The sequence below is a fragment of the Caretta caretta genome, chromosome 13 (genome assembly GCF_965140235.1).
Source record: "Caretta caretta isolate rCarCar2 chromosome 13, rCarCar1.hap1, whole genome shotgun sequence".
Taxonomy (NCBI): Eukaryota; Metazoa; Chordata; order Testudines; family Cheloniidae; genus Caretta; species Caretta caretta.
Genome location: NC_134218.1, coordinates 3,225,413 through 3,235,778, shown reverse-complemented (window position 1 = coordinate 3,235,778; position 10,366 = coordinate 3,225,413). Strand labels below are relative to the sequence as shown.

At 56.9% G+C, this 10,366-nt stretch overlaps 1 protein-coding gene across 1 annotated transcript; it reads left to right on the top strand.

The window, feature by feature from the left end:
• The first annotated feature begins 5,935 nt into the window (after positions 1-5,935).
• On the top strand, positions 5,936-10,089 carry SLC52A3 (solute carrier family 52 member 3). Its single transcript, XM_048820442.2, has 3 exons — positions 5,936-7,001; positions 8,012-8,135; positions 8,348-10,089. The coding sequence occupies exons 1-3, from the start codon at positions 5,965-5,967 to the stop codon at positions 8,558-8,560; spliced, it is 1,374 nt and encodes a 457-aa protein (XP_048676399.1). The 5' UTR covers positions 5,936-5,964; the 3' UTR covers positions 8,561-10,089.
• Positions 10,090-10,366: the final 277 nt, after the last annotated feature.

Below are 10,366 nucleotides of genomic sequence, written 5' to 3'. Positions count from 1 at the left end.
TTTAGCAGGAGACAGACATGCTTCTTAAAGGGACCCTGGCACCGTTTCCTGCTAGAGAGAGGGGTGCCAGGCTCCAGCAGTCACAGAGTGGCTGTGATGGGTCATCCATTTCCCCTCCCTGTGCATGACACTGATGGGCCCGCACAGGGATATGTGATCTGTTGCCCCTGCCCGTGCGTTGCATGTACATGCAGAAGAGCTGGTTGTGGGAGAAAGCAGAGAAAGCTATAACACAAATCCAGTGGCTGGAAGTTCAAGCTAGACAAATTCAGACTGGAAATGAGGTGTACAAGGTGAGAGTATTTAACCATTGGAACAATTTACCAGGGGTCGTGGTGGATTCTCCATCACTGGCAATTTTAAAATCAAGACTGGGTGTTTTTCTAAAAGATCTGCCCTAGGAATCAGGTCTCTGGCCTATGCTATCCAGGAGATCGGACTGAATGATCACAGTGGTCTCTTCGGGCCTTGGAATCTACAAACTGATGAATGTTGCCTATTTCCCGTCTTTGTGTCACATGCGTGTTCATTGTGCCTAGGGTATGTTACCCGGGCCCTTCCCTGTGCATCGCACATGCCGTGCTACCAGTGGGAATGGATGAGATCTCTCTCCAGCCCTAAAATCTCGCTGCTCTCCCCGCTGTGAACTGGGGAGTAGCATCCACGCTGGCCCTTGGCAAGAGGGCTCTTTTCACAGGCAGGTTTAAGCAACTCGGTCTGTGTGACACCCTGTCTGAAGCCACAGGGGCTCATCCTGCAGGTACCGCTCGGTTACCAAATGTTGCCGTCTGCGTCTGGGGACTTCGCTCACATCTGTTCTGGGTTCAGCGGGGACAGCAGGGATTTGGAGGTTGACTTCTCCGATCTGTCGGCTGACAGGTCAGCTGCTGCGGATAATTTGGGAGGGCGCAGTGGGGTGGGGAGGGGAGGGCCAGCCATTTCACGCTGCTTCATGCAGACACGCCAGGCGGCACGTGTCGGACAGATTCATGCAAAGAGCATGACACCAAGGCGCTGCCCTTCCATGCTGATTATAGCCCTTTGTGCGGCCCCCTGCCCCCTGCTCAGCAGCCAATTAGACTTGGAAATAGCCTTCCTGCCGACTGCACAGCGCCGGGACGGCTCCTTTGTGCGGCAAAGGCCACAACATTAAATGCAAGACAATCACCGTCCCCTCCCCCCATCCCATCCCCTTTCCCTCCCGCTCCCCGGCACAAACCTCCTGAGCTCACTAGGCCTTCAGCTGCTGCAAGGCTGGTACCAGGGCGCCGGCTGGGCCCTGGGCTCTCCCGAGCAGGCTGCTCCCCTCTGGAGCACAGGGATCGGTCGGGTGTCACTAGGGTGGCACTGGCTGATTGCTGGAGCGTCCTGTGCAAAGGAATCCGAAAAGAAAGCCAAAGTCCAACAGAGTCCGGTTCGGCCCCATCCTCCAGGCCATTCCCAGCTGCTGTTCCAGCGTATCCGATCCTGTCCAGGCCCATCACCCTGGCATCTGAGCACCTTCCAGCAATGCTGCTGCAAGCGGCCTGGTGCTTTCCCCTTCCAGGTGAATGGGAGGGGGGCACCTAACCCATGTTCCACTAGGGGTAAAGCTTTACCTGGAGGCATGTCTGGTAGCCCGAGAGCAGGCCATTCCCCAGGGAATGTGATGGGGGTGGGGGAGGGGGGAGTTAGAAGGTTATTAGACCAGAGGGCTGCTGTAAGCCACCCTGGAGAGAAAGCCACATCCAGCTGCTCGAGCAATGACCGTCTCCCCCACTGCGCAATGCTCCCACTCGTCTGTTCCATTGAAAGACAGCGATGGAGGCCTCGGGGAATCCACCCCTAGTGACAGTGGGATCCAGGCAGGGAGCGGAGCGAGACGTGGGGTGGAATTCCATGTGTGTTCCTTCCCAGCTGCTGCGGCTGCAGCCTGAGCCAAGGCAGGGCTCCGGGCTATGGGGACCATCTAAATCACAGATCCGGCCCCTCCCAAGCCCAGCCCTCCAGGCCTGGATTAACCAAGCACGCTCTGGGATCACTAGCACAGGGTCCCATCTGAGGGAGGCCCTGAACCACTGGATTGGGGCAGGTGGCATTGTGACCTGGGGCACGGGGTCACAGTGCCACTCGGGTTTGGCCCAGCCACCCCTCCGTCTTGGTGGAGAGGGGGACCAAATTTGACCAAAGGTGGGGAGGGCTGATTTCCACAGTGCACAGGGGCCCAGAATTCTTTGAGCCAGCCCTGGCCCCCCGTAGGTCAGCCTCACAGGTGCCACACCAGCTCTCCTAAGTGGCAGCCCCATGTGGTGAATGGCCCCATCCTCTCACACAGCAGCTTCTGAGCCCTAAGGAGGGTGAAAGCCAGGCAGGGCGGTGAGCAACAGGGCCGCCAGGGGGGCTGTAGGTTTGTGAGCTCCTGGGGGCAGGGACCTGCCATGGTCCAATCCATAAAGCCACCCCGCTGAGCTGCAGAAGAGGGGCCTGGGGCTGATCAGGGGAGGGAGAGAGAAGGCAGGTGGGCTGGGGATGCAGGGGACACGTTTCTGCATTCCCTTAGGGAGAGCCGCTCGGGGGCAAGGGCACTTTGGGTCACACAGCAGCACATGGTCTTGGGGACCATCGGAAACTGTTCGGCGAGCGACACCTTGTGGGCATTCCAGGGAACAGCTTCTTCAGCAGTATTCCCCCGCCGTCCCTGCAATGCCTGGAGCCGGGCTCCTGGAGGCTCAGCTGTTTCATTTCTCCAGCACACAGCTGGAAAACTCACCCACAAAACCAAATGACAGTCCTTGCCCATTGCCCCAGGCCGTCTCCCATCCTGCATTCCCAATGGCTGGGCTCCTAGCTTCCCTCTCCTTGGCGTTTGCCCCCTACCATTATTCTTGTTTGCTTCCCTCTCCTTGGTGTTTGCCCCCTACCATTATTCTTGTTTGCATACAATCCCTCACACGGCTCTGTATCCTGAAAGAAACGAGTGCAGGCCTGAACCGGACACACAACTAGAGCCTGGATCCACCGTCCAACGCTCCACCTCCGGGACTGTCTGTCACTCTGATGGACTTCCCATGCCATGGCACCGCTCCGTGCCTTTAATAAAGTTCGGACTTTCCCGCTGAGAATCCCCTGGGGGATGGGGCCCAGGTTTGTGCCAGTTCAGCCCAAGGCCTGAATTTCAAACATCTGAGGTCACTAGCTTACACTACAATCTGCTTTCTAAAGCCTCCCAACGGGTTGGAGCCTCTGAATGGTACTTGCAACGGTGACCACACAATCCTGAGAGGGAGCAGATGTCACCACTGCTTCTACCCAGTGTGATGGTGTGTGTATGCACCACTGCCCTCTCCTGGCTGGACTCGAACCTGCTCCACTGTGTGTCCTGGCCCCAAGAATGCTGATCCAGATTCTCCTTTTGGATTGGAGCTGAGTTTTATTTCCCACTGTCGCCCAGATGTTTTGAGTAGCCACAACACATGCAGCGTGGCATGTTCCCAGCTGGCAATGGATTTGGTACCAGTATGGAATCCTTCCCCCAGGATTCTGCCCCAGGGCATGAGGAGTTCGTTGAAACAGGATTAGAAGAGGCTGTTGCTGCAGATCTGAGACCCCTCCTGGTCCCCATTTCACCCAGACCCTTCAGCTCATCCTCCGCCTCTCCTACTGGATGCTCACAGATCCTGCTGGGGACACTGGACCATGATGGGGCAGTATTGTGAGAATTTAACTCCTAATCCCTGCCCCATCCTCCTCCCAAACCCCACACATTTGACCCTAAGCAGAGGCCTACAATAGCCAGGCTGCTGCTTGGTCCAAGGAGACCTGCCCAGTGTGTTACCATAGTGCCCGGCTCTGTGCTGTCCAATATGTCCATGCCACATGTCAAAGGGTCCATCCGTTTTTTCTCTGGTCTGTTTTATTACTTAGCCCTACTGTTCTGGCCCATTAGCACAATCCAAGGGCCTTGCTCCAGGCACCAGCATGCACAGGAGAGAAAGCAAATTCACCAAATTCACTCAGGGGAATTCACCAAAGGGCTCTTTAGAAGTTGCAACACAATCAAAGTAACAAACGTGCTGACATAAAACTGACCTGAACCAAGGAATTCATCCTTATCTGGTGTGTGAGACAGCAAGAGCAAGCGAGTCTAAACCGGGGTTGCGTGAAGCATGGGTGACCCAATGCAAAGAAACAAAAAAAGGGAGAGGGAGTGTTGTCTAGTGATTAAGGCACAGGGCTAGGAATCCACTCTCTGCTCTGCCACTGCCTTCCTGTATGATCTTGGGCACGTCTCAGGACAGCTATGTGCCTCAGTTTCCTCATCGGTGGCATGGGGAAAATGCCCCCACCCCCTACAGAGGGCGTTGGGAATGTTCATTAATCGCTGGGTGTGAAGAATGGTGAGGTTCTCAGGTGGAAGGTACAAAGGAACTGCCCAGAACGTCTGCGCAGGTCTCCAGTTCTGCCTTCGATTAGCCATTTCCCGCCCATGCCTCTGCAGGTCTTCTCCCTGCTGGCCCAACACGCACCACGTGTCCTTGTCTCCCTGCAACCACCGCGATCCCTCCCGGGGGAGAGAACTAGGAGAATCAGCCACTCCAGACTCCTGTAAAATATGAGAACGTCAGACATGTCCCAACTGCGTGGGGGGGGGGGGGGAGAAGGAGGGAAAAGGTGAGCAGTCCTGACCCCCGGCTCGAGTCACTAACCCCAGCCAGCTCCCAGCCAGCATGAGGCCTCTTGTTCTCAGTGGCACTGGGGCAGGAGCCGTAAGCACCATCTGGCCACGCCGGGTGCCCCTGACGTCGGTGGGGTGGTGGGGAGTCTGGGGCTGCAGTTCTGGCAGCATTGCCTGAACCAGCAACCCAGGACCCCCGCATCTCCAGGGGGCCTGCTCAGCGGCTCTGCTCCCTGCAGGGTTCTGGGCCCGGCTTGGCAGGGCAGGCTGAGCTTGGGGTTCTGCTGGGGAGGAGCAGATCAAGGCCAGAGAAAGGGCGACTGACTCAGCTCTTCTGGAATAGGCAGGCTCTGGTTTCAGGGTGGAGCTGCGGGCAGCACGTCAGACATTTGAATTCACCTGCCTTACTCCCAACTTAGCTCCTCCTGGCATCGCATGCGGCCTCTGTTTGTTCCGTGATAAACTCCGACTCAGGCTGGAGCTGGGGAAGGGGCCTGCATTGTCCTCGTCCAGCTGCCGGGAGGTAGATCGGGGGTGGCAGCCTGCAGGGCCCCCTCCAATGGAAAAGGAAGTTGCCAGGACCCAAGCTTTGGTACAACCCCCAGGATCATTGATCAGCTGCCTTTGTGGGCCCTCTGCCATTCTCCAGGGTGCAAGGTAAGGGAGCCCATCTCTCCCCTTTGTCTCAGGGCTGGCAAGGGGCCAGGGGAGTAGGAAGGCCATGCATTGCCAGTCCAGGGCTGCATCTCACCCAGTTTCTTGGCTCCAACAGTGGCCAGTGGCCTGAGTGAAGCCAGCGGGAGGCAGTGAGGAGATAACTGCCTGCAGGGGTAGCCTCTTCCTGGCCTCCTCATAGCTCTGAGGCCAGAGAGTTCACAGCCTTTGCAGAATGCCATGTCCTCTCTCCTGCAGCTGGGGCGGCCCTCATTCTCACTAGAAATGCCCAGCCCTGTTGGGAGGGCCTAGCTCCAGCCCCAGTGGGATCCTGTGGCCTGGAGTTCCACAGGGTCAGCACTGTGTGCTTGGCTTGTTGAGGGTCTCAAGCCAGCTGAATAAAATTTGCCCCATAAAACGCTTGGTCAGTTTGTCTTTCTTCCACCTTCCTGAGGGACTTTCAGAGCAGTCCTGTGGCCGCCGGGGAGCGGGGTGGAGGGGAGCAGGGCTATACGGAGTGGGAGGGGCCCGGGGCTGGAGTCAACTGACCCTGAGGAAGTAGCAAAGCCCCCCTTCCCCCTCTTTCCTCCCCAGAGGCAGCCTGGCTCCATTCTCTGGGTCCCTGCCAGGCCAGAGTGGCCGGCGCTGGCCAAGCGATGGCGCTGCTCACCCACCTGCTGGCGTGCGTCTTCGGGATGGGCTCCTGGGCAGCCCTCAATGGCCTGTGGGTGGAGCTGCCCCTGCTGGTGACCAAGCTGCCTGAGCAGTGGTACCTGCCCTCCTACATCACCATCATCATCCAGCTGGCCAACGTGGGGCCGCTGCTGGTCACCCTGCTGCACAGGTTCAAGCCCGGCCTGCTGAGCGAAGTGGCCATCATCTATGGCATGGTGATCGTGGGAGCCCTGGCCTGCCTGCTCCTGGCCTTCCTGTGGGGTTTTACCTCCCCCGTCGCTGGGGAGCCGCACAGCACGGCCTTCTTTGGCCTCGCCTTCTGCCTGGCGCTGGTGGACTGCACCTCCTCAGTCACCTTCCTGCCCTTCATGGCACGGCTGCAGCCCCGCTACGTCACCACCTTCTTCATGGGGGAAGGGCTCAGCGGGTTCCTCCCAGCCCTCGTTGCCCTGGCCCAGGGCGCCGGCATCACCAAGTGCATCAACGTCACCCGGGTCGCCAACGTAACCATGGGCAACAACACCTCCGAGGGAAGCCAGTTCCAAATGGAGACCCAGTATCTCCCAGCCAACTTCTCCACCCTGGTCTTCTTCCTCCTCCTGACCGCCATGATGGTCGCCTGCTTGGTAGCCTTCTTCTTCCTCACCAGGCTGCCCAAGGCGTGGGAGCTGTCAAGACAAAACTTGTGTCCTAGTAACATCACCCTCTACTCACTTCAGGAAGCCCCTGGGGATGGGCCCAGGCTATCTGCAGGAGGAGACTCCCCAAGGGGAGGAAAGGCAGCTGGCTCCGACAAGGGATCCCATCGTACAGACCCAGAGGTTACCTACTCTCTGGCCAAGTTTGCCTTCATCTACCTCCTTGTTGCCTGGGTGAACTCCCTAACCAACGGGATCCTGCCATCCGTGCAAGCCTATTCCTGCTTGCCCTATGGCAACATGGCCTACCACCTCTCTGCAACCCTGAGCTCCATGGCTAACCCGCTCGCCTGCACCATTGCCATGTTTCTGCCCAGCAGGTAGGTGCATCCACAATGCCCTCGGCAGCACAAACAGCCCCTGATTTACAACTCCCACAGTGAGCCGGGTTGTGCGACACCCGAACCCACAGGGGCTCCTCACCCATCCAGACGGTTCAGCACCCCCTCATGGACACTGAATGCCACCGACGGGAATCAGGGCTGCTGAGACAACCCCTCGCCAGCCACACACCGGCTGCATACGTAGGGACCATTGGCCAGGAGGGGCAGTTATGGGAGTCTAGAGTTAGGCTCCTGAGTCTGTACCTAGGCGTCCGTAAGTGCCTTGATTTCCCCCCGGGTTTGCTCAGCACTTCAGCAAGTCAGAGTGTGGATTTAGGGCAGAGCTGAATGCTAGGCCACCAGGTTTGGAAATCGGGGTCATTCCTGGGGACAAATGGCTCTCCCAGCTCCACTCACTGTCCCAGACGCATCTCTGGGGCTTTCCAGGTCTCCAGGGGAGTGAAACGCAAACCGATACAAACTCAGTTCCTGTGGTTCACTCCCTTGGCAACCGAGGAATATTACAGACACACTTCCCCTGCCCTGGGCCATGCCCTGCCATCTCCAGTTCTGAGCTCTCCTCTTGCTAAGCCCAGGGGAGAGGTGGGGATCGCAGACCCAAAGGGCAGCTGGCTCTGGCTGGGAAGCCCTTGCTGACCCTGGTACCTGTGTGAGCCGCAGGTCACAGCCCAGTCAGCAAAGCAGCAGAGGTATTTACTGCTTCAGGAAAGACACCCCACCCCCCCCAGGGGAGAAATACCAGGGGAGTTTGTTTGTCCCCTTAACCCTTTGCTCTCCTGCCTGCAGGCCCTCGGAGCTGCCCAGATGTCGGACAGGCAGACCAAGGCAGTTCTCAGTCTCCATGCAGTGGGCAGGACTCGTCCATGTCTGGGCCCAGCAAGTTCTGGGAGCTGTAACTCCAGCAGACTTTGCAGGGCAGGGTGGGCTGAGCCGGGGCAGCTGTGCGGATGCCCGGCTGGGAGTCACTCTTTGTGTGTCTCACACAGGTCTCTGACCCTGCTGGGGGCGCTCTCCGTGGCCGGGACAGGATTTGGGGCCTATAACATGGCCATGGCTGTCATGAGCCCGTGCCCCCTCCTGCAGCACGCGGCTTGGGGGCAAGCTATCATTGTAAGTAGCTGGCGCTGAAGTCTCCCCCCACCCCCGGTCTCTGGAAGGTCTTTGCTACCGTCCCTTCTGTTTCGGCTCCAAGATCCCGCACCGGTGCCTTCCCCTTCTCCCCCGCTCTCAGCCTGTCCCCACTCCCAGCCCCCATCCCTGTCCAAACGGCTGCTGCCAGGAATCTGCGACCCAACCCGGGGATTCTCTTTCTGTTCTGACAGGTCATCTCCTGGGTGTTCTTCATGGGGAGCCTCAGTTACGTGAAGGTGATGACCGGGGTGATCCTGCGGAGCCAGAGCCACAGCGCCCTCGTGTGGTATGGGGCAGTAGAGCAGCTGGGGTCTCTGACGGGGGCCCTCATCATGTTCCCCCTGGTGAACGTCTATAGCTTCTTCAAATCTGCTGACTATTGCAGCCTGCAGTGTCCAGCGTGAGCCTGGGCCAGGGGAGGTGCTCTGGGGAGGAGCTGTGGCAAGGGACTTGCTGGCCAAGGACATCACTGACTCCAGTGACTTCCATACTGGGCATAAAACACCTCCGCCCCGATCTCGTGAGCTTGATGGATGTCCATGCTGCAGCCCATATTCTCCAAACACTGCATGCCAAAGCACACCCCAACCAGTCATGCAAACAGTGCTGGCTCCAGGGCCGACGCCCACTGTGCTTTGGCTGCACAAGGACAATGGACCCACACAGCTGAACGGATGCCACAGCTGCCCCTCAAGCCCTCCCTGACAGGCTAGGGGAGTGGTGGTTTCTCTTGGGAAGTTTAAAGCAAAACGGGTCAGTGCACGTGATCTGGGAGGAAGCAACTAGCTCTCAGCTCTGCCCAGTGCATGGACAGATTGTACTCAAGGGGTCTCTTGTGCACAGCGGAGTCCCCCTACAAAACACAGTGTATCCATCTCCATCCAGCGTGGCTGGCAGGCTCTGGATGGAGCATTCCCCACATCTCGATGACCCAGGGCATCAGTTCAGGTGCTGTACCCAGTCTGTGCGCTTTCTGGGAGGCAAGTGACTCTCTCCTTGTTCCAGCTCTGCTCAAGCCTGACATCTGGTTGCGCACATTGACTCTGCTCCCCGTGGCGTGCCCTGGGTCTGTGTCATCTGCCTTGATAAAGCAGCTGAAGTCAACTTTTATTTTTCCCGATTGAGTTAGATGGATCACTTCTTCCTTCTTTCTCTTCCCATCTCCTCCTGTCCCAGTTCCCTTTCATCTGAAATTTTACTGAGTGGTTTCCATTCTATCATTCTGAGACACTCATAACATTCCTGCTGGAGTTTAGGGAACTATAGAAATCATAGAAACGTAGGGCTGGAGAGGAGCTCGAGAGGTCATCTAGACCAGGCCCCTGGGCTGAGACAGGACCAAGTAAACCTCAACCATCCCTGACAGGTGTTTGTCCCACCTCCTCTTAAAAATCTCCACTGACGGAGATTCCACAACCTCCCTTGGAAGCCTGTTCCATAATTAAACTACCCTTAGAGTTAGAAAGTTTTCCCAATATCTAACCTAAATCTCCCTGCCTGCAGACTAAGCCCATTTCTTCTTGTACTACCTTCAGTGGCCATGGAGAACACCTGGTCACCGTCCTCTTTACACTGGCCCTTAAAACTGTTCTCAGGTTCCCCTCAGTCATCTTTTCTCAAGACGAAACCTCCCCAGTTTTATTAACTTTTCCTCACAGGTCAGGTTTTCTCAACCTTTGGTCATTTTTTTTGCTCTCCTCTGGACACTCTCCGGGTTGTCCACATCTCTCCCAAAGTGCAGTCCCCAAAACTGGGCACAGGACTCCAGCTGAGGCCTCCCCAATGGCAAGTAGAGCAGGACAATGACCTCCTGTGTCTCACATGTGACATGCCTGCTAATACACCCCAGAACGGCATTAGCTTTGCCCTTTTTCACAACTGCAGCACAGTGCTGACTCATTCAAACAGTGAGCGACTGGAACCCCCGGCTCCTTTTCAGCAGGATGATCACCTTGCTGGCTATTCCCTGGCTGTTACTTTGTAGTTGTACATTTGATTTTTCCTTCCTATGTGTAGTACTTTGCACTTGTCTTTATTGAATTTCATCTTGTTGATTTCAGACCAATTCTCCAATTTGCCATGGTCATTGTGATTTCTAATCCTGTCCTCCAAGGAGCTAGCAACCCCTCCCAGCTTGGTGTCATCTGCACATTTTATAAGCACGCTCTCCACTGTATTAGCCAAGTTGTTCATGAAAATATTGAATAGCA

Bases quoted from the DNA above. Each gene is read 5' to 3' on its own strand.
- SLC52A3 (XM_048820442.2), top strand. From the start codon at position 5,965: ATGGCGCTGCTCACCCACCTGCTGGCGTGCGTCTTCGGGATGGGCTCC. The intron at 7,002-8,011 runs GTAGGTGCATCC...TGTCTCACACAG, and splicing joins GCCATGTTTCTGCCCAGCAG to GTCTCTGACCCTGCTGGGGG. The intron at 8,136-8,347 runs GTAAGTAGCTGG...CTGTTCTGACAG, and splicing joins CTTGGGGGCAAGCTATCATT to GTCATCTCCTGGGTGTTCTT.